At 41.7% G+C, this 24,760-nt stretch overlaps 1 protein-coding gene across 1 annotated transcript in view; it reads left to right on the plus strand.

Moving 5' to 3' along the window:
• Positions 1-397: 397 nt before the first annotated feature.
• Positions 398-24,760, plus strand: part of LOC311124550 (NLR family CARD domain-containing protein 3-like) — a gene marked incomplete at its 3' end in the record, with an annotated part of 24,983 nt that continues 620 nt past the window's right edge. The window contains exons 1-8 of the mRNA XM_084198670.1: positions 398-497; positions 5,414-5,602; positions 14,961-15,077; positions 15,366-15,450; positions 15,580-15,808; positions 16,216-18,013; positions 18,279-18,452; positions 21,333-21,517. Of these exons, the coding sequence (XP_084054796.1) occupies positions 5,430-5,602; positions 14,961-15,077; positions 15,366-15,450; positions 15,580-15,808; positions 16,216-18,013; positions 18,279-18,452; positions 21,333-21,517 (2,761 nt within the window). The 5' untranslated portion in view covers positions 398-497; positions 5,414-5,429. The remainder of the gene's footprint in view (positions 498-5,413; positions 5,603-14,960; positions 15,078-15,365; positions 15,451-15,579; positions 15,809-16,215; positions 18,014-18,278; positions 18,453-21,332; positions 21,518-24,760) is intronic.

Genomic DNA, 24,760 nt, shown 5'->3' on the forward strand with positions numbered 1-24,760 from the left:
AGCTGCTACCCCTGGGGAGAGAGAATCTGCTACCCCTGGGGAGAGGGGCTGCAACCAGGATAGACTGCGACCCTGCTCGGGAAGAGCTTAACGACTGGTGGTTGTTCGGGCAAGTTTGGCAGGAGCTTCAGTGACGAAAACTGCTCAACTTGCTTATGTTTCACAATGTGCCATGGCCGTCTCAGTCACCAGGTTCCAACCCAATTGAACGCTTATGGGAGATTCTGGAGAGGCGCCTGAAACAACGTTTTCCACCACCATCAACAAAACACCAAATTATGGAATTTCTTGTGGAAGAATGATGTCACATCCCTCCAATAGAGTTCCAGACACTTGTAGAATGTATGCCAAGGCACATTGTAAGAGCTATAAAGAGACAGGGAGTGGGAGAGAGAACAGGTAGAACCTGATATGGAAATGAGCAGAACAAACTAAAGGAACTTTCCACCACCGAATGATCATTCCAGACTCTACTTCTATTGAGAGACATATAAAAGGTAAGACGACGATTGTTATGATATTAATATAGTTGATGATATTGTTATGTGTATTAATATAGTTGATGATATTGTTATGTGTATTAATATAGTTGATGATATTGTTATGTGTATTAATATAGTTGATGATATTGTTATGTGTATTACTACAGTTGATGATAGTGTTATGATATAAATATAGTTGATGATATTGTTATGTGTATTAATATAGTTGATGATATTGTTATGTGTATTAATATAGTTGATGATATTGTTATGTGTATTAATATAGTTGATGATATTGTTATGTGTATTCATATAGTTGATGATAGTGTTATGTGTATTCATATAGTTGATGATATTGTTATGTGTATTAATATAGTTGATGATATTGTTATGTGTATTCAAATTGTTGATGATATTGTTATGTGTAATAATATAGTTGATGATATTGTTATGTGTATTCAAATTGTTGATGATATTGTTATGTGTATTAATATAGTTGATGATATTGTTATGTGTATTCAAATTGTTGATGATATTGTTATGTGTATTAATATAGTTGATGATATTGTTATGTGTATTCAAATTGTTGATGATATTGTTATGTGTATTAATATAGTTGATGATATTGTTATGTGTATTAATATAGTTGATGATAGTGTTATGTGTATTCATATAGTTGATGATATTGTTATGTGTATTAATATAGTTGATGATATGTTTTGTGGACAGTGTTATAATAGGCCTACTCTCCTTAAAATGTTTTCAATATAAATTAGATGCGTGGGGTGAATTCGTTCTGTTTCCATCTGTGTGCCCCAGGGTGATCGCTCCTACACTATCTAGAATCTAAAAGGGTTCTTTGGCTGTCCCCATAGGAGAACCCTTTGTAGAACCCTTTTTGGTCCTAGGTAGAACCCTTTTGGGTTCCATGAAGAATCCTTTCCACAGAGGGTTCTACATGGAAGCCAGAAGGGTTTTACCTGGAACCCAAAAGCGTTCTCCTATGGGGACAGCCAGAGGACCCTTTTGGATCTATTTTTTCTAAGAGTGTACTGTATCATAGGTCTATAGACTGTGTTCCCCAGGGTGATCTCCTACTGTATCATAGACCTATAGACTGTGTTCCCCAGGGTGATCTCCTACTGTATCATAGGTCTATAGACTTGTCTTCTCAAAACAGGCTTAAAACACAACAAGCAACAACATTTTCTCTTTCTAATCTACTGTTAACTCTTTTCACTCAGGAAGGTATGTTGTGTGAAAGAGAGACAAATAAATACTGTGGAAAGACTAACAACAACTTACACTTCCTCAAAACAGGTTGTGTGTGTTCATTAGTGCCCACCGTAGCAAAACGTTTGGCAACGGAAACCGTTTAGGTCACCTTGTACAGCGTTTGGAGTAAACTGTTTATGCAACATTTTTAAAACTGTTGTCTGTGGTGTAAACTAATGAATACGACCCAGGTTGTAGCCTACAACTCGGCTGTTGATGTCTGCCTCATGCTGAAACCTGTATGTAGCCTGAGGGGTGTACTATGATGCAAGCTAGATATACTGTTTTTCTAAAGCTAGCTTCAGTTAGCTTCACATTCCAGCTCAGGCCTCATCCATTAGAATATACAGAGCGCTAGTCATCAGGAAGGTGCTCTCTCAGCAGAACAGTAGATATCTCAATGACTTGACATGTTCTGGTTGCGAATTCAGGCTACAAGGTGAGAATCTTTCCAGGGATTATTATAAAGTGTGTAGAGAAATTAAATGTATGGTGTAATTTTAGTACAGTGAGTGTATGTAAAACACTCAGACCTAACAGTCGACTTCTACTGAGACAGGTTTGTGTCAGTCTAATCATACAAAATGGAGCTAACTGCATGTGGGAAAGTCAAATTCAATATATTCATATATTATAGCTCTACATTTAACATTTCATATGATAACTGTAATTGTATCATAGTTCCACTATAGTGTAGTGATCCTCGCTAAATGAGCCAAGTCACAATTCCAACCAAGTAACCCAATTGGCGCCAACGGCGCGATGCGTAGGATGTTTGCCTTTTACACATACAACCTGGGTTAGCTTCCCTGCCCCGCTGTTCGCTACATTGGTGTCAGAAGTAGTATGGTGTCTGTGAGGCCATCAGAATTCATGGCCCGGACATGTGAGGGGTCTGAGTAGTCGAAGCACGGGACTTTTGTAGGGGACAGTGTGAGTCAGGTTACAATTCCCATTGCTGCGATGCGTAGGGTGTTTGCCTTTTTGGCCAGCGACCTGGCTTTACCGCCCTGCCCGCTGTTTGCTACACTATTGATATCATAGGCTTCCCGACATCCGTTGAACAAAGATACATTATAATATGAGTGAAAGGATTTGAGGATAATATCAGTAAGTGTTGATTTAGAGTTGTCTTCTGGGTTCAGCCTTCTAGCTTCCTTTATCAATTGGGTGAAATGTAACAAATGACATGGTCTCAGAGTTTGGAGATAACCAGTCCCAGTTTAAATCACTATGACAACCATTTCATTATTTCCCCAGAGCAGCAAGGGAATCTAGAGACCTAACCTTTTTAATTTAACCTTTATTTAAGTAGACAAGTCAGTTAAGAACAAGTTCTTATTTACAATGACGGCCTACCCCGGACGACGCTTGGGCTATAGCCGAGGTACAGACCTTGATCTGCATATCACCAACAAACTGCTATTATACAGTAAAACCTAGCCTACTTTGCATAATATAAAATCTCTTACTTCTTGCAAAAAACCTTTCTGTACGGATCACTGATCACCCTCAGATCAATCATGTCCGTTTTAGCCCTTCTGTCTACATTCTCAGATACGTTTAGAAAATAACAGATTGAAAGAAACAGTCTACTTTTAATAAATACACATTAGCCTGAGAGAGTGGAAGGGCTGATAGGAATGTGGCCTTGTGTTGCTGCACTGTCTATAACTACCTAAACAAACAGTAACAGGGAGATGAGGTGAAAGAAATCAGTCACGACTACATGTTGTTACAGGCTTTGGTATTTCCATTTATATTTTGAGGTTGGACGTTAGCATGTTGGCCGCACCTCTTGGCGCCACCTCAATAGACAGTATGCTTATGCCTGTACTGGCTTGTCATCTCTTTAGTCAGAAGGGTTCCATCTGTTATGTGATATTGAAGAGCAGCTGGTCCAGTGTTCTGGTTGGCCTTAGAGATGTTAGAAGACTGGCACCTCTTTGTAGCACTGCTTCTTTAAGTTGATGAACAAAGTCTTTCTGTCTTGTATCTCCCAGGGTTTGGTCTGGTTTGGGTTGGTTTGGTCTGGTGTGGTCTGGTTTGGTGTGGTCTGGTTTGGTCTGGTCTGGTCTGGTCTGGTCTGGTTTGGTTTGGTTTGGTCTGGTTTGGTCTGGTTTGGTCTGGTTTGGTTTGGTTTGCTCCACTTGTTTTTTTACTCCATGTTGTAAGTTGGAGGGTCTTTATTTCAGATTTCCTCGTCTGGAGCCACTTCAATGGGCACTCATGGTGGGTGTCCTTTAGGTACCACTTTCTTGTTGCTAGTCAACATTCAGTGGACACTAAGGATTGGACCATTAATACCGGGGCTACGATGCACGTTGCAGTTTTCAAAATCTCGACTGATTTGACACAACGTATCAATGCTTGTATCAAAGTAACAATACTACGTGATGATGACGGTCGAAGCTTCGGACATTACACTACCATCTGACAGGTGTCAGAAGAGCACTGACCTCTGCTGGAAGCTTTGTGTTTTTATCTATACTGAACAAAAATATAAACGCAACATATAAAGTGTTGGTCCCATGTTTCATGAGCTGAAATAAAATATTCCAGAAATGTTCCATTCGCACAAAAAGTTTATTTCTCTCAAATTTTGTGCACAAATTTGTTAACATCCCTGTTAGTGAGCATTTCTCAGTTGCCAAGATAATCCATCCACCTGACAGGGGTGGAATATCAAGAAGCTGTTTAAACAGCATGATAATTGCACAGGTACACCTTGTGCTGGGGACAATAAAAGGCCACTCGAAAATGTGCAGTTTTCTCACACAACACAATGCCACAGATGTCTCAGGTTTTGAGGGAGCGTGCCATTGGCATGCTGACTGCAGGAATGTCCACCAGAGCTGTTGCCAGATAATTGAATGTTCATTTCTCTACCATAAGCTGCCTCCAACGTCGTTTTAGAGAATTTGGCAGTACGTCCAACCGGCCTCACAAAATGCGAGAGATCTCACTGATTTCTCCCTGGTGCCAGTGCTTTTTTTTTTAGATGCAAAGTCTCTTTCAAACACTGACCTCTACTGGACACCTTATTTATACATTTAGTTTGATGTCTTCCAGTTTGTAGCCCCTGAATGGGAGCTCAGCAGGTAGGGACGGGGATTGGGATTTCCCATTGTTGTTTAAATAATGTGTTTTATTTAGTGTAACCTATGATAATATTCTGTCTTTAGTATCCTAAATAATACCACAGATGCATCGTTTTTGAAAACATTGTGAACCTGGAGGCAAAAAGAGAACCCCACATTCTAACTAAATGTTGTTTATTAGCACTCAAATCTATCAATGGCATTTTCGGCAAAATTTGTTGAAAGCCCCAAAGCGTTCAGAAAGCCTCTGTTTCCCATCACTAGTGGACACCCCCATGAGTGTCTTTCAGAACCCCTCCTAAAACCACCTGTTTCGTTTTGGTTGTTGTTAGTGACTCTTTGTTAGTTCCTTCTTCTGTTTGAGAGACAATGTTTTATTTCTTGTTGAGGAACGTAACAATGTTCATGTGATTAAATTAAATCACCCGACTATTTGCATGTGTCTGTTAGTAAATGTTTTATTTCTAAGAGATCATGAGTAAAATAGATAAATTGACATTCTAGAATGAGTTGTCACTGTGTTCACCACAACCAACATGCTGCATCTCTGTTTAGGGGTCAGTGGTCTAAAATGAGTCTCTCTGGGGAGAGAGAGGAGGGGGTCCCTGCCTCTAAAATGAGTCTCTCTGGGGAGAGAGAGGAGGGGGGCCCTGCCTCTAAAATGAGTCTCTCTGGAGAGAGAGAGGAGGGGGGCCCTGCCTCTAAAATGCGTCTCTCTGGGGAACATGACACCAAAGCTAAGAGGTGAGATAACAATTATATGAAGAATTTATTATGTTTATTTCCAAAACGCTATTTCCCCCCAAAAAATCACATTTGTGTTTAAAAAAATATATAATTTATTGCTGATATTACTTTTTCTCAGATTTGTAATTCATAGATTTTAAATGTGTATGCATTTTTTTTGTTGTTGTTTGCAAAACACTACATTTCCATTGTTCAGCTAGAATAAAATGTTTATATCCTGTATATATGACTGTGATATGTGGTTGTCTCACCTAGCTATTGTAAGATGAATGCACTTACAGATGCCATATCTTAATTTGACCCAGTTTCTCTCAGCAGGAAAATAATCCTGCAGCATCCTGCAGCAACAGGAAATGTGAATTATATTATGTGGATTATAATTAATGGAAATTTTTTGTAGGGGTTGATACATTTTTCATTATAGCAAAATAAGTCTGACATTTTGAAGTGGAAATTATAAACTTTAGAAGCCTTTTTAAACCTTGAATACATTACAAGTATGCATTTCCTGCTGTGTGGGAAAATTCATTTTCAAATTTCAACTAAAAAAAAGAGAAAAGTAAAAAGAAAGTAAAGTAAAAGAGAACAATGGCACTGAGTTTGAAGGTAGGCCTTGAAATAAATTCACAGGTACACCTCCAATTGACTCAAATGATGTCAATTAGAATATGAGAAGCTTCTGAAGCCATGACATCATTTTCTGGAATTTTCCAAGCTGTTTAAAGGCACAGTCAACTTAGTGTATAAAAACTTCTGACCCACTGGAATTGAGATACAGTGAATTATAAGTGAAATAATCTGTCTGTAAACAACTGTTGGAAAAATGATTGTGTCATGCACAAAGTAGATGTCCTTACCGACTTGCCAAAACTATAGGTTGTTAACAAGGAATTTGTGGAGAGGTTGAAAAACGAGTTTTAATGATTCCAACCTAAGTGTATGTAAACTTCCGACTTCAACTGTATGGAACCAATAAAAGTAATATATATTTTGGGGTTCAGTGAAGAAGAACCTCTATAGTTCTGATCAACGAAAGGTGAATGTTTTGAGGATGTGAACCCAGCAGCCCTCCAGGTCAGATCAAGCCCGCCTGTTATTTCCAGCGCCCGGCACGGGATTCGAACCAGCCACCTTTCTGCCATAGGTCCAACTCCTGCCACTGCTCCAACTCCTTAGACGCTGGGCGAAAACCTGAGTTACTCTTCAGAAATAAGAATGAGTTAATCTGCCAAAATGAAGACAACATGCTATGCAGACATACATGGTATCACTTATACATAATTATCATACAGAAATCATTGCCAAAAGCACAAGACATACGGTTGCATGTAGGTCTATATTATTTATGGATTGATCATATAGAAATATAGAAACATTATTTTGAACTACTCCAAAGCAATTACATGTGGCGCAGGAACCACTGACTCGCTGCATTATTCTATAGTATTATCAAGACACCTGCTGTTAATTCTTAACTGGTTAGGACAGCTCACGATGTGTCCCAAATATCTGCCGACTAGGTGGGACTAGAGGCTTCATGCATAGCTTTAATTTATACCCATAAGTGTAAAATGTCTTTATTCTCAGCACTTATACGACCAATATTCTACTCTGAGACGCTTTGTGGATATGGGCCCAGATCTCAAAATATTGTTATAAAAAAACATAATGTTTGTTTTACATCTTTAAAAGAAAAATGAATATTACTAATGTAAGCCACTGTCAAGACTGGGTTTAGTTTATTGTGTTGCACTGCTCATGTCCCCATACAGAACTGTCCGCGTCCACGTACGGTTTGGCGCCAAGCATATTGTCCAGTTAGGAGCAGAGTGGTCTGAGGTGATCTTGGGGAACAACGACGGAGTTTGTTACAGTGTTGAGACACCAAAGTTTATTGTTCAATTTGCTTTACGGTCAGTGACAGTATGAGTGTAGCCAGATCCTTTTCACTCGCTATCATTGTTTCATCTTGTGGTTCACAGGATTCGTCATCATCCTCGAGGGACAGACGAACGACCTGCTAGCTAGCCAAGCTAGTCGGTACAGCTAGCTAAGCTAGCTACTCTACCAGCAGCATCCTAGTTATCCTAGCTATCACTACATCATCACTGGCTGCCTGCATTTCTTGTGGACCGATGGAGCTCCTTGGTTGTTTCTTCCACCTGTTAAATACCGTGGAGGGCTTCTCCCTCTCTCGTTGATGGATGCTGGCCTACGCTCCCCCTGTCCGGCTTCTCCCTCTCAGCGATGGCTGGCGGATAGCCATCAAACATTAAACATTTTCTGGTCATGGTTAACCATATTTGTTTTAAGAAAAATGTGTACAATCTAAACAAAACGCATGTCCCTGTCCTCTTTTTCAAGATGTGGGCGATTTTAAACAGCCAGAAGACATTTTTTAATTAAGAAATAACCATTTTTTGGACGACTTGTTGTTTTTAAATGGCTGCTGGGTAATTTGATATGCATCGAAATCTTAGTTCGTAGGCATCAAATTGAGCGAATGCTGCGCAGGTTCACTGAGTTGCAAACCAAATGGGTATAATGGGGTGATGATTGTCTAATCGGATGGTCTAGCCAATGGATTTGTAGATCGGATGCAGTTGCTACCTCAGATTATGAGCCTAGCAGGTGTCATGAATGAGTTATGTAGTACCCACAGACGGCCACAAGGAGGAGCAAGAGAGCCGAAACATTGTGTGCAGACATTTTATGCAATAAATGAAGTAGGTTCAATCTAGTAGTTCTGATCTTCTGATTGGTCCTGATGAGTTGGGCAAGGTCCCCTGCAGGCTACTGTCACTGTTGCATTGGCTCTGAGTCGGGTTCTCTGTCTTCAAATGTTCAGCCTAAGAGAGGGGATTTTTGTGTGTGTGTGTGTGTGTGTGTGTTTAACAGTGATGATGTGTGTGTGTGTGTGTGTGTTTAACAGTGATGATGTGTGTGTGTGTGTGTTTGTGTGTGTGTGTGTCCTCAGAGCAAGAACTCGTGAGTTGGAAGAACTGAGAGGCCTATGGCGTGGGTGTTGTCCTTGGCCACCTGCTGACAAGGCTGACAAGATAGGACCCTTTTGTCCATTGTTATTGGATAGGAACAGAACTTATAACCAGCTCCTGACCTAAATAGATCTTAGCACAACATTTTACTCAACATATCATATTCCATATTCACTATAACAAATATATTTACTACGACATTAGCAAGAACCGCCACATCCTCAGCCGGCTAATCCAGTGTGTGAAGTTTTGCGGAGTGTTTGAGTTAGCTTTGCGAGGCAAAGATGAAACTGAGGGCTCCACCAACCCTGGTAAGCCAACACTTTTGAGATCAGTCAATAAATGCTTCTGGTATTGACTTATATGCTGCCCCTGTCTTCATGTTGTTGCTGGACATATCTTTTTTTAAATGTGTGTAGGTCACCTAAATCATCAGAAAAATTGCCCCTCCTGAGAATTTTTTCAGGAGCCGCCACTGCATCTGGGACATCATGTCTCGCTCCATCCACCAACGCCACGTTGCACCACAGACTGTCCAGGAGTTGGCGGATGCTTTAATCCAGGTCTGGGAGGAGATCCCTCAGGAGACCATCCGCCACCTCATCAGGAGCATGCCCAGGCATTGTAGGGAGGTCATACAGGCACGTGGAGGCCACACACACTACTGAGCCTCATTTTGACTTGTTTTAAGGACATTACATCAAAGTTGGATCAGCCTGTAGTGTGGTTTTCCACTTTAATTTTGAGGGTGACTCCAAATCCAGACCTCCATGGGTTGATAAATTTGATTTCCATTGATAATTTTTGTGTGCTTTTGTTGCCAGCACATTCAACTACGTAAAGAAAAAAGTATTTCATAAGATTATTTCATTCATTCAGATCTAGGATGTGTTATTTTAGTGTTCCCTTTATTTTTTTGAGCAGTGTATATACTATTTATTTAGATGGGTGACATTATCTGCCAAAGCAGTGGCGGCTCCTGAAAAAATTCTCAGGAGGGGCAATTTTTCTGATGATTTAGGTGACCTACACACATTTAAAAAAAGATATGTCCAGCAACAACATGAAGACAGGGGCAGCATATAAATCAATACCAGAAGCATTTATTGACTGATCTCAAAAGTGTTGGCTTACCAGGGTTGGTGGAGCCCTCAGTTTCATCTTTGCCTCGCAAAGCTAACTCAAACACTCCGCAAAACTTCACACACTGGATTAGCCGGCTGAGGATGTGGCGGTTCTTGCTAATGTCGTAGTAAATATATTTGTTATAGTGAATATGGAATATGATATGTTGAGTAAAATGTTGTGCTAAGATCTATTTAGGTCAGGAGCTGGTTATAAGTTCTGTTCCTATCCAATAACAATGGACAAAAGGGTCCTATCTTGTCAGCCTTGTCAGCAGGTGGCCAAGGACAACACCCACGCCATAGGCCTCTCAGTTCTTCCAACTCACGAGTTCTTGCTCTGAGGACACACACACACACAAACACACACACACACACATCATCACTGTTAAACACACACACACACACACATCATCACTGTTAAACACACACACACACACACACACACACAAATCCCCTCTCTTAGGCTGAACATTTGAAGACAGAGAACCCGACTCAGAGCCAATGCAACAGTGACAGTAGCCTGCAGGGGACCTTGCCCAACTCATCAGGACCAATCAGAAGATCAGAACTACTAGATTGAACCTACTTCATTTATTGCATAAAATGTCTGCACACAATGTTTCGGGGCTCTCTTCAGATAATAATAATAATAATAATAATAATAATATGCCATTTAGCAGACGCTTTTATCCAAAGCGACTTACAGTCATGCGTGCATACATTTTTGTGTATGGGTGGTCCCGGGGATCGAACCCACTACCTTGGCGTTACAAGCACCATGCTCTACCAGCTGAGCTACAGAAAGTGGATACTCATGGATGCGCATTGCAATTGTAAAATGTCAACACAATTGGAGACACCACGTCATTTTTGGAGACATGTTATTGACAGTAAACTATTGTAGATGCGACTGCTAACTAACTAAAACATTTTAGCTGGCTAGCTAATCATCTTAGCTAAATGTGGGGCAAACAATTCAGTTATTTACCGTTAATTTGAGGGATTGGGGTGAAAGAAATCGAGTTACATAGTGATACTTTACGATATACTGTATTGACAATATCGCAATATTTTAGCGCTAGTTGGCTGTACCTGCACCAAAACACCATTATTGTTCCTTCATAGCTTGTTCTCAATCTTTTCACATTGGGAGCCAATTTGTTTTCAGCACTTTTATTTCCATGACTGATCAAAACTCGTTCTCATGGCTTTCTGATCCCTCTGCAACAGACATATGGTGCGCAATAAAATCACAGTATCGAATCGCAATACGTATAGAATCATGAGACTCGCAATGCTGATGCATATATCTTATCGTGAGGTTCCTGGCAATTCCCAGCCCAAGTTCATTTGCCACAACAAATCTCTTCGCTAGCAAACGCGATGTCTTCTCCAAAACGGCAATGTGTCTCCAGCAATGTTTACTTTTTTGACGTTCTATGGCATCTCCACTTTCCAAGCATATATGACCACATGTAATATTTTGGTAAGTGATGCAAATAGTGAACTATGTAGGGCCAGGATGTAAAATATATGTAGCTGCAGCAATTTCTCTTATCTGATATGGTAAGTAATGGGGCTTAATTTATAGCTCCCTAAGAGTTTGACGAACGGGTCCGTGAACGCGATTCCAGATATATTTACCTCTGAATAAACTGCCTTTATTACACCATATCCACATCCAGTAAACTTGTGATTATCAACACTAACCTCATCGTTGTGGCGGCGGACAGCTAGCCTGTATCCCTCGTCATCCAGTTGAGTGAGTGGCAATGTCTTTTTTCGTTCGTACCAATTTTTGGAAAATCCTCGGGTGTAGGACTTTCCGCCTTTAGTAGAAACCTGTTGAATTATTAAATTTGGTCTGGGAGGTCCTAATTGTTTCGTTGCCAATTTATCTTCATTTGTTCGCCGACAAAAAGGAACTTCTTTCAAACAATCCACTCTTTTCTCAGTTACGTTCATGGTTACGTAACGTATGACGAAAGCGCGTAAGTGCAAGCCCACAGACACCCATTGAGATTGTATTGAAGGCTCTGAAATTTGAAAAAAATAGATTTTACATGGGAGTCTATGACAGAAGTTCTGGGCGATTTTCAATCTGACTGAAATCGCCCCAAAAGGGGGTGGAGCCATTTGAAGCACGACTTTAGCCTGATTCGACATTTAGTGGCAGTGTGGCACTGTGGCAGATCAGACGTATAGATTACAACACTGATAACTACTGTTGCCGTGATATAATTGATTAGAAAAAAAATCCCTTCCTTTTCCCGTTTGGCAGTGCGTCGCCCATATCGCCCTATTGAACAGGCCGTCCCTGTGCCAAAGTAACATCACTGTAGATAAAGAAGAGCTCTCCAGTAGGTGAACCAAAACTTTCAAAGGCCATTTTCTCAAAAGTGAGGTTACAAGTTTATCATCTTTCAAAGCAAAATTACTTTCCCATTGTTCCTCAACTGTAGTGTATGATATACCTTTTTCTAGCTGAGTCTCTACTTTTATCCAATGTAAAAAACACAAATTTCAAATGTTGCTACATAAAATTGAGCAGATCAGTCACATTTGACTATGTAAAACTTAGCAGTACTACCTATTTCTCTGAGAGTGAGCCAGATATATTTTATTACTGTGTAAAACCTAGCAGTACTACTTATTTCTCTGAGAGTGAGGCACTTATTTCTCTGAGAGTGAGGCAGATATATAGCATTGTGCAAAGAAACATGATTATTTGTCTCTCTGAAATGAAACCATCAAGTGATTGATTTTAAACAAATACATGTCTGTCATTGAACAACCCCATGCCATGATTAGATAGTGAAAAAACACACCAATCTCTTTCATAATTTCTTTAAACTATAAAAGCTAATTTACCAACATTTCTGAAAATGGATATATAGCGTTTTGGGAGGGAGCCTTTTCTACTGAACAAAGGTAAGAAGAACTCATGGGTCATGGTCAGTGAGTTAAACAACACTGTCTCTAGTCATTTCTCCACTCCCATTTTCCCATTTCTTTTTGTTGTTTTCATAATCCATAGGCTAAATCTTTTTTTCAATTTTCATAGTCCTGAAACAATATTAAACAAACACAACATTCCCTCCCTGTGTGTGTGTGTGTGTGTGTGTGTGTGTGTGTGTGTGTGTGTGTGTGTGTGTGTGTGTGTGTGTGTGTGTGTGTGTGTGTGCGCACTCCCTGGATGAGGAGATGTAATCTCTATCCTGATTGCCTAGTCACTTTTACCCCTACCTACATGTACATATTACCTCAACTACCTGGTACCCCTTATTGTTATTTTATTATGTTCATTATTGTAATTTTATTATGTTACTATTTGCTTTTTTATTTAGCTAATTTTTGTTACTTTTTAACTCTGCATTGTTGGGAAAGGGCTCTTAAGTAAGCATTTCACGGTAAAGTGTACCACTGTTGTATTCGGCGCATGTGAGAAATACAATTTGATTTCATTTGAAGCTCATGCGCAGAAATACGTCATTGGGTCTAATGGTCATCTTGTGTTGAACTGCACATGTGCAGGCCGTCAAATCAAAGGCACTCCTTCGATATAAAGTTGTTTATGACTAACATGAAAATGTGTCAGTTTGTTAAACTACTTAAGACAGAACATTTTCAAAATTAACAACTAAGGAAGTCATTTTTACCTCTCATTGACTTCTCAAACCCCAAACCCTGGCCAGGTCTGCTTCATATGCGTTCCCAGAATATTTTTTTTACATCAGCAGTTGTCACAAAGTGCTTATATAGAAACCCAGTCTAAAACCCCAAAGAGCAAGCAATGCAGATGTAGAAGCACGGTGGCTAGGAAAAACTCCCTAGAAAGGCAGAAACCTAGGAAGAAACCTAGAGAGGAACCAGGCTCTGAGGGGTGGCCAGTCCTCTTCTGGCTGTGCTGGGAGGAGATTATAAGAGGATATGGCCATTAAGGCCAGATCGTTCTTCAAGATTTTCAAATGTTAATAGATGACCAACAGGGTCAAATAATAATCACTGTGGTTATAGAGGGTGCAACACGTCAGCACCTCAGGAGTAAATGTCAGTTGGCTTTTCATAGCCGAGCATTCAGAGGTCGAGACAGCAGGTTTGGGACAAGGTCGCACGTCCGGTGAACAGGTCAGAGTTCCATAGCAGAAACTGGATCAGCAGAATGACAAGGTATCACGTCCGGTGGAGCATGTATCGATACTGATAGGATCGAAAGAAGGGGAGCGCTGCTCTCGGATCAGTTTTCTCCATTCAAATCTTTCCTTAACATTATAATTAGTTCACAATACTGATGACAGATCAGCTCCTAGAGAGATATTATCACCTACGGCTGCAAATATGGATTTGGCACATCATTGGGCACATGTTAGGCTACACATCATGAAATATATTGAGACAAATTACAGACTGTAGCCTACAAGTAGCAAAATAGAACTCAATTAATTGAACATGAAATATATTTCAATATGATTGAAATAGGCCTATAGCCTACTGTTTATATTTTAGTGCAGTCATCTCGGTTTTCATTTGAAACAAATTTGTGTACTTCCCTTGTTTGAATCAATTGCAAAGACATTGGCAACTTTGTATTTGTACTCAACTTTGTTCTGAATTTATCTGCGGTCACAAAGAGACGGATAAACCATGTGATTCTATGTTTACTGGAGATAATCTGTGTATAAAGTCATGCGGAAGGGCAAAAAAGCATCTATGATGCTAATAGGAAGATTCTAACAATGAACTTAGCCTTAAGATGCTTTTGGGAAACCAGTCCTGGATAAGAACATCTGCTAAATGACTAAAATGTAAAATGTAAATGTTTTACATACAGATCTCATATTACTGTATTGAATGTTGTACATGTGTACAGTTCTTTATTACAAATGTGGTTATTTGTTACATTTATTACTGTGTAAAACCTAGCAATACTTCTGATTTATCTGAGAGTGAGGCAGATATATAGCATTTTACAAAAGAAACACATTATTTGTCTCTGAAATGAAACCATCAAGTGATAGATTTTAAACAAATACATGTCTGTCATTGAACAACCCCATACCATGATTAGATAGTGAAAAAACACACCAATCTCTTTCATAATTTCTTTAAAGAATATAAGCTAATTTACCAACATTTCTGAAAATTGCGTTTTAGAATGAAACTCTTCATATGTTTCCCCATCTGAGCTCAGAGTAGATGAGAGATGTAATGTTTGTCTCTGTTGTGTTGAAGTCCAATCAAGCAGGAGAGACCAGCCTCCCCTGTACCCAGCTGTGTGTCCATGAAGAGTGACTGGTCTATGGGTCATCCTATAACGTTTAGAGAGGGATACTTTTCTACTGAACAAAGGTAAGAAGAACTCATGGGTCATGGTCAGTGAGTTAAACAACACTGTCTCTAGTCATTTTACCATTTATTTTTGTTGTTTTCATAATCCATAGGCTAATCCTTTTTTCCATTTTCATAGTCCTGAAACAATATTAAACTAACACAACATTCCCTCCCTGTGTGTGTGTGTGTGTGTGTGTGTGTGTGTGTGTGTGTGTGTGTGTGTGTGTGTGTGTGTGTGTGTGTGTGTGTGTGTGTGTGTGTGTGTGCACTCCCTGGATGAGGAGTAATCTCATGTTTTGTCCCCAGAAACCAACAGGAGAGATCAGAGTCAGAGATTCTCAGTGGTCAGTCTTCCCAGAGTCATCAAACAGACCTGGCCTCCATATTCAGTGTATGTGGTCCTGTTATGTACATTTGTTTTTGTTTACATCAAGTAAAGTTGATCTGTCAATCATTCATTCATGTGTTAATGAGAAAGCATTTAGTCTCTTGCTTAACTTATTTACTTGATTTATTTCAGTTGCTTGAAGAGAATATTATGACATTTGTGAAGAACGAGCTGAATATGTTCAAGAGGATTCTTAGTCCAGAACTCCCAGAAGGCTTTGAGAGTCAGAAGCAGGATAAGGAAGTGGTGGATGCTGAAGATGAGAAGCAGGAGAGCAGTGCCAGAGAGGGGGCTCTGAAGATCACTCTGCACGTCCTGAGGAAAATGAACCAGAAGGAGCTTGCTGACACACTGGAGAAAAGTAAGAGCTGTCTTCCTCATGTTGAATGCTGTTTTAGAACATTTAAAAGCTGTAGCTAAAGTACAGCTAAAGTAGCTGTGTAACTCAGTGATATTGTAGCAGCCTTAACACTACACCAAGTGACCTCATCAAGTAGCAGCAGGGATGTGTTGTGTTACTTAATTTAGACAGAGAAGAGGGGGGAGAGAGAGAGAGAGAGAGAGAGAGAGAGAGAGAGAGAGAGAGAGAGAGAGAGATCATAATAATATAATCAGTCACACCAGTCTGTAATGCACTATGAAAACATTTGCACATTTATACAGTCAGTTAAGAGAATAAAGTATTATCATTTAAAATGTTATAACAGTCCTAGAATACTGTAGGCATTAAAACAGACGTAATATTAATATGCTCTGTGTTATTTCTAGATTCAGATGAGCGTGCTGTGATTCTTCAACGTGAACTCAAATCTAATCTAAAGAAGAAGTTTCAATGTGTATTTGAGGGGATCGCTAAACAAGGAAACCCAACACTTCTCAATAAGATCTACACAGAGCTCTACATCACAGAGGGTGGAACAGGAGAGGTCAATAATGAACATGAGCTGAGACAGATTGAGACAACAACCAGGAAACAAGCAAGACCAGAGACTGCAGTCAAATGTAACGACATCTTCAAACCCTTAACTGGACAAGACAAACTTATCAGAACTGTGCTGACAAAGGGAGTCGCTGGCATTGGAAAAACAGTCTCTGTGCAGAAGTTCATTCTGGACTGGGCTGAAGGAAAAGCAAATCAGGATGTCCAATTTGTATTTTCATTCCCTTTCCGGGAGCTGAATTTGATGAAAAAGGAAAAACACACTTTGATTGAACTTCTCAATCACTTCTCAATGGAAACCAAAGAATCAAGAATCTCCAACTACGACAAGTACAAAGTTCTGTTCATCTTTGATGGTCTGGATGAGTGCCGACTGCCCCTAGACTTCCAGAAGAACAAGATATGTTGTGACGTCACAAAGTCAACCTCAGTGGATGTTCTGCTGACAAATCTCATCAAGGGAAATCTGCTTCCCTCTGCTCTCCTCTGGATAACTACCCGACCTGCAGCAGCCAATAAGATCCCTTCAGGGTGTGTTCACCAGGTGACAGAGGTACGAGGGTTCAATGACCCACAGAAGGAGGAGTACTTCAGGAAGAGATTCAGTGATGAGGACCTGGCCAGCAGAATCATCTCACACATAAAGACATCAAGGAGCCTCCACATCATGTGCCACATTCCAGTCTTCTGTTGGATTTCTGCAACAGTCCTTGAACACATGTTGAGTACAGACAAGACAGAAGAGATGCCCAAGACACTGACTGAGATGTACTCACACCTTGTGGAGTTTCATACCAAACAGAAGAATGAAAAGTATCTTGGGAAAGAAGAGACAGGTCCACACTGGAATAAAGAGAGCATTCTGTCACTGGGAAAACTGGCTTTTCAACAGCTTGTTGAGGGCAATCTGATTTTCTATAAAAAAGACCTGAAAAGGGCTGGCATTGATGTCAATGACGCATCAGTGTATTCAGGATTGTGCACACAGATCTTTAAAGAGGAATGTGGGCTGTACCAGGACAAGGTCTACTGCTTCGTGCATCTGAGCATTCAGGAGTTTCTGGCTGCTGTATATGTGTTCCTCTCATTCATCAACAACAATGAGAATCTAATGGCCGAACCTCAATCAACCAGGAACTTTTTTGCACTGTTCAGAGACAAGCCTGAAGTTACTTTGTACAAGAGTGCTGTGGATAAAGCCTTACAAAGTGAGACAGGAAACCTGGACCTTTTCCTCCGCTTCCTTCTGGGCCTCTCACTGGAGTCCAATCAGAAGTACTTACGGGGTCTACTGACAAAGACAAGAAGCAGCTCACAGAGCCATGAAGAAATAGTCAATTACATCAAGGAGAAGATCAGGGAGAATCCCTCTCCAGAGAGGTGCATCAATCTGTTCCACTGTCTGAATGAACTGAATGACCATTCTCTAGTGGAGGAGATCCAAAGCTACCTGAGATCAGGAAGTCTCTCAGAAGCCAAACTGTCACCTGCACAGTGGTCAGCTCTGGTCTTTGTGTTGCTGACTTCAGAAAAGGAGCTGGATGTGTTTGACCTGAAGAAATACTCCAGATCAGAGGAAGGTCTTCTGAGGCTGCTGCCAGTGGTCAAAGCCTCCAGAGCTGCTCTGTGAGTACATAAAATGACTTTTAAGTACTAATCATCAGGAAGAAATATTCAGTTTAGAGAAATATATGTATTATTGAAAAACATATTGAATCAATGCATTGATGTTCACATTAGTATAACAATATGACCATACAATTCTAGGAGATGGAAGATGAATCTATATGTTGTTTAAGAGAATAAACCAAATGCATCTGCCATTGTCCTTCTACACTACTGGTGTTAAATTAACAGTGTGTTTGTGAAATCATGATGATCTCTCTGTCAGGCTGTCAGGCTGTGGAGTCACAGAGAAAGGCTGTGCTTCTCTGGTCTCAGCTCTGAAGTCAAACCCCTCACACCTGAGAGAGCTGGACCTGAGTAACAATGACCTGAAGGATTCAGGAGTGAAGCTGCTCTCTGCTGGACTGGGGAATCCCCACTGTAAACTGGAGACTCTGAGGTCAGTATTCCTGTATCACTCAATGACCACACACACACTGGACACACTCTGGACACACACACACACACACACACACTGGACACACACACACACACACACACACAAACACACTGGACACACACACACACACACACACACACACACCCACACACACACTGGACACACCCCCACTGGACACACACACTGGACACACACACACACATACTGGGCACACACACACAAGAACACAATGGACACACACACACACTGGACACACACACACACACACACACACACACACACACACACTGGACACACACACACACACACACACACACACACACACACACACACACACACACACACACAGGACACACACACACACACACACACACACACACACACACAAAAACACAATGGACACACACACACTGGACACACACACACACACACACACACACACAAAAACACAATGGACACACACACACTGGACACACACACACACTGGACACACACACACACACCCACACACACACACACTGGACACACACACACACACACACACACTGGACACACACACACACACACACTGGACACACACACACACACCCACACACACACACACTGGACACACACACACTGGACACACACACACACACACACACACACACACACACACACACACACTGGACACACACACACACACCCACACACACACACACTGGACACACACACACTGGACACACAATGATTAATTTAGAAACATGTTATCTATTGTTAATAATGATACATTCATTCATTTATGTACAGTACCAGTCAAAATTTTGGACACACCTACTCATTCAAGGGCTTTTCTTTATTTTTACTATTTTCTACATTGTAAAATAATAGTGAAGACATTAAAACTATGAAATAACACATATGGAATCATGTAGTAACCAAAAAAGTGTTAAACAAATAAAATATAGAATTAGCCACCCTGTGCCTTGATGACAGCTTTGCACACTCTTGGCATTCTCTCAACCAGCTTCACCTGGAATGCTTTTCCAACAGTCTTGAAGGAGTTCCCACATATGCTGAGCACTTGTTGGCTGCTTTTCCTTCCCTCTGCCGTCCGACTCATCCCAAACCATCTCAATTGGGTTGAGGTCAGGTGATTGTGGATGCCAGGTCATCTGATGCAGCACTCAATCACTCTCCTTCTTGGTCAAATAGCCCTTACACAGCCTGGAAGTGTGTTGGCCTGGAAGTGTGTTGTCCTGTTGAAAAACAAATGATAGTCCCACTAAGCCCAAACCAGATGGGATGGCGTATCGCTGCAGAATGCTGTGGTAGCCATGCTGGATAAGTGTGCCTTGAATTCTAAATAAATCACAAACAGTGTCACCAGCAAAGCACCCCCACACCATCACACCTCCTCCTCCATGCTTTACGGTGGGAACTACACATGCCGAGATCATCCGTTCACCCACACTGCTTCTCACAAAGACACGGCGGTTGGAACCAAAAATCGCCCATTTGGACTCCAGACCAAAGGACAAATGTCCACCTGTGTAATGTCCATTGCTCGGCCCAAGCAGGTCTCTTCTTATTATTGGTGTCCTTTAGTAGTGATTTCTTTGCAGCAATTCGACCATGAAGGCCTGATTCACACAGTCTCCTCTGAACAGTTGATGTTGAGATGTGTCTGTGACTTGAACTTTGTGATGCATTTATTTGGGCTGCAATTTCTGAGGCTGGTAACTCTAATGAACTTATCCTCTGCAGCAGAGGAAACTCTGGGTCTTCCATACCTGTGGCGGTCCTCATGAGAGCCAGTTTCATCATAGCGCTTGATGTTTTTTGCGACTGCACTTGAAGAAATGTTCGAAGTTCTTGAAATGTTCCGTATTGACTGGCCGTCATGTCTTAAAGTTATGATGGACTGTCGTTTCTCTTTGCCTATTTGAGCTGTTCTTGCCATAATATGGACTTGGTCTTTTACCAAATAGGGCCATCTTCTTTATACCCCCCTACCTTGTCACAACACAACTGATTGGCTCAAACACATTAAGAAGGAAATAAATTCCACAAATTAACTTTTAAGAAGGCCCACCTGTTAATTGAAATGCATTCCAGGTGACTACCTCATGAAGCTGGTTGAGAGAATGCCAAGAGTGTGCAAAGCTGTCATCAAGGCAAAGGGTGGCTATTTGAAGAATCTCAAATATAAAATAGATTTGGATTAATTTAACACTTTTTTGGTTACTACATGATTCCATATGTGTTATTTCATAGTTTTGATGTCTTCACTATTATTCTGCAATGTAAAAAATAGTAAAAATAAAGAAAAACCCTTGAATGTGTAGGTGTGTCCAAACTTTTGACTGGTACTGTATATATACTGTCACGAACTCTGATGCGGATGTGGTGCGAATCAATAGCAGGACACAGGAGCTCAGTTAATCCAGACTTTACTAGAAAATCCAAAAATCATAACACGGGTCAAACAACCCGGAGGCGAAACATACGCCACAGTGCGTAAAACACTCCCAAACCGAACTGTGCACGAACAATAGTGCGACGGTAAAACAATTACACACAACACATGACAAACAAATGGAACAATATATAGGGTACAAAATCACACTAACAGGGAACAGGTGCACAACAACTAGACAAAACCAAACGAACATCGAAAACATCCAACGGTGGCAGCTAGTACTCCGGGGACGACGAACGCCGAAACCTGCCCGAACAAGGAGGAGGAGCAGCCTCGGCCGAAACCGTGACATATACATATGTATATATGAATAGATATGGCAGGTTTCAGGACTCTGATGTATCTGAAATTGTTGAAAGAATAAATTTTCACACCAATGAATAGCAGTGTGATTTTTTATATGATTTGACTCTTTGCAGGCTGTCAGGCTGTCTAGTCACAGAGGAAGGCTGTGCTTCTCTGGTCTCAGCTCTGAAGTTAAACCCCTCACACCTGAGAGAGCTGGATCTGAGCTACAATCACCCAGGAGACTCAGGAGTCAGACTGCTCTCTGCTGGACTGGAGGATCCACACTGCAGACTGGAGAAACTCAAGTATGTAGAGGGTTTATGTCAATGTTCATATCAGACATGTTGGAGTTATCAGGCTAGTTAAGACAAACATTCTGACCACCACTTGGACTAAGTTATATAAAGACTGTGTGTGTGTGTCCAGTGTGTGTGTGTGTGTGTGTGTGTGTGTGTGTGTGTGTGTGTGTGTGTGTGTGTGTGTGTGTGTGTGTGTGTGTGTGTGTGTGTGTGTCCAGTGTGTGTGTGTGTGTGTCCAGTGTGTGCATGTGTGTGTGTGTGTGTGTCCAGTGTGTGTGTGTGTGTCCAGTGTGTGCATGTGTGTGTGTGTGTGTGTCCAGTTTGTGTGTGTGCACGTGTATCAGGATGCAAGCGCACACAATGAACACACTGGACACACACAGACTGGACACATACACACACACTGGTCACACACACACAAACTCACACGGACACACACACACTCACACTGGACAAACACACACACACACACACCCACACACACACACACACACACTGGACACACACACACATACTGGAAACACACACACACACAAACTCACACGGACACACACACTGGACACACACACACACTGGACACAAACTGGACACACACACTCACACTCACACTCACACTGGACAAACACACACACACACCCACACACACACACACACACACACACACTGGACACACACACACATACTGGAAACACACACACACTGGACACACACACTGGACACAAACTGGACACACACACTCACACTCACACGGACACACACACTGAACACACACACTGGACACACACACACACACATTCACACTGGACACACACACACACACGCTGGACACACACACACACACATCCTTGACACACACACACACACACACACACACTGGACACACGCACACACACACACTGGACACACACACACAAACACACACTGGACACACACACACACACACACACTGGACCAGCACACTCACACACACACAAACACACACACACACACTGGAAACACACTCACACTGGACACACACACACACACACTGGACATACACACACTGGACACACACACACACTGGACACACACACACTGAAAACACACACACACTGGACACACACACACTGAAAACACACACACTGAAAACACACACACACTGGACACACACACACACTGGACACACACACACACACACACACTGGAAACACACACACTGGACACACACACACACGCTGGACACACACACACACACATCCTTGACACACACACACACACACACACACACTGGACACACGCACACACACACACTGGACACACACACACAAACACACACTGGACACACACACACACACACACACACTGGACCAGCACACTCACACACACACTGGAAACACACACTCAGGACAAAAACACACACACACAAACACACACTGGATCACACACACACACTCACACTGGAGACACACACACACACTGGACACACACACACACACACACATACACACACACACACACACTGGAAACACACACACTCTGGACAAAAACACACACACATACACACACTGGATCACACACACACACACACACTGGAGACACACACACACACCGGACACATACACACACGCACACATTCACACACACACACACACTGGACACACACACACACACTGGACACATACACACACACACACACACACACACTGGACACACACACACACACACACACACACACACAACCTGAACACACATACTCACACAAACTGGACCAACACACACTAACACACTGGATCTACACACACACACTCACTCACACACATTGGAAAAAACACACTAGACACACACACACACGCTGGACACACACACACACACACTGGACAAACACACATGCACACACACACACACACACACACACACTGGACACACACACACACACACACGCACTGGACACACACACACACACACACACACACACTGGACACACACACACACTCACACACACTAACCCACCCACACACACAAACTGGAAAAAAACACAGTAGACACACACACACGCACACATACACACACAAACAAACACACTGGACAAACACACACACACACTGGACAAACACACACACAGACTGGACACACACACACACACACACACAAAGGAAACACTCACACTCACACAGGACACACACACACACTGGATCCATACATACACACACTAGACACACACACATACGCACTGGACACACACACACATACACTGGACACACACACACATACACTGGACACACACACACTGGACACACACACACACACACACACACTGGACACATACACAAAAAGGACGCACACTGGACACACACACACACTGGGCACACACACACATACACTGGACACACACACACATACACTGGACACACACACACACACACTGGACACATACACAAAAAGGACGCACACTGGACACACACGCACTCTGGACACACGATCACACACACACTGGCCCCACATACACACTCACACTGGACAAATACACACACAAAAAGAACACATACACAAAAAGGACACACACAGGACACAAACACTGGACACACACACACACACACACACACACACACACAGTCAGCATATAACTTTTTCCAAGTGTGTGTGTGTGTGTGTGTGTGTGTGTGTGTGAGTTCAGGTGTATCCCTCAATGACTGTCTGTTCTTCTGCTTACCGCTACAGTGTGGAACATGGTGGAGAGAACACAATGAAACCTGGACTTAGAAAATGTGAGTGTTGACTGCTGTGAAGAATATGACTAAGAATAAGTCTTAATTCAAGTGAAGTCAAAGTCAAAGACCACCATCATTACTTACTTGGTCATATTAAATATCAGCTGTAGTTCTACAGAAGCACAAATCAGGGACACCAAAGTTTACAAAGAGTTGCTTTGACAATGTGTGTGTCTGTGTGTGTGTGTGGCGTGTTCCTGTTACATTAGAAGTGTGTGTGTGTGTGTGTGTGTGTGTGTTCAGTGTGTGTGTGTGTGTGTGTGTGTGTGTGTGTGCAGTGTGTGTGTGTGTGTGTGTGTGTGTTCAGGATGTGTGTGTGTGTGTCCAGTGTGTGTGTGTGTCCAGTGTGTGTGTGTGTGTGTTCAGTTTGTCTGTGTGTGTGTGTGTGTGTTCAGGATGTGTGTGTATGTGTGTAATTAATGGGAATAAGTGTGTTTTATATTATCATACAGTATAACATATGATCATTCAACAAGTCTCAAGTTACCTTAACTTCTCCTTTTGATACCTAGA

This window comes from Coregonus lavaretus, assembly GCF_964263955.1.
Source record: "Coregonus lavaretus genome assembly, contig: HAP1_SCAFFOLD_682, whole genome shotgun sequence".
Lineage (NCBI taxonomy): Eukaryota > Metazoa > Chordata > Actinopteri > Salmoniformes > Salmonidae > Coregonus > Coregonus lavaretus.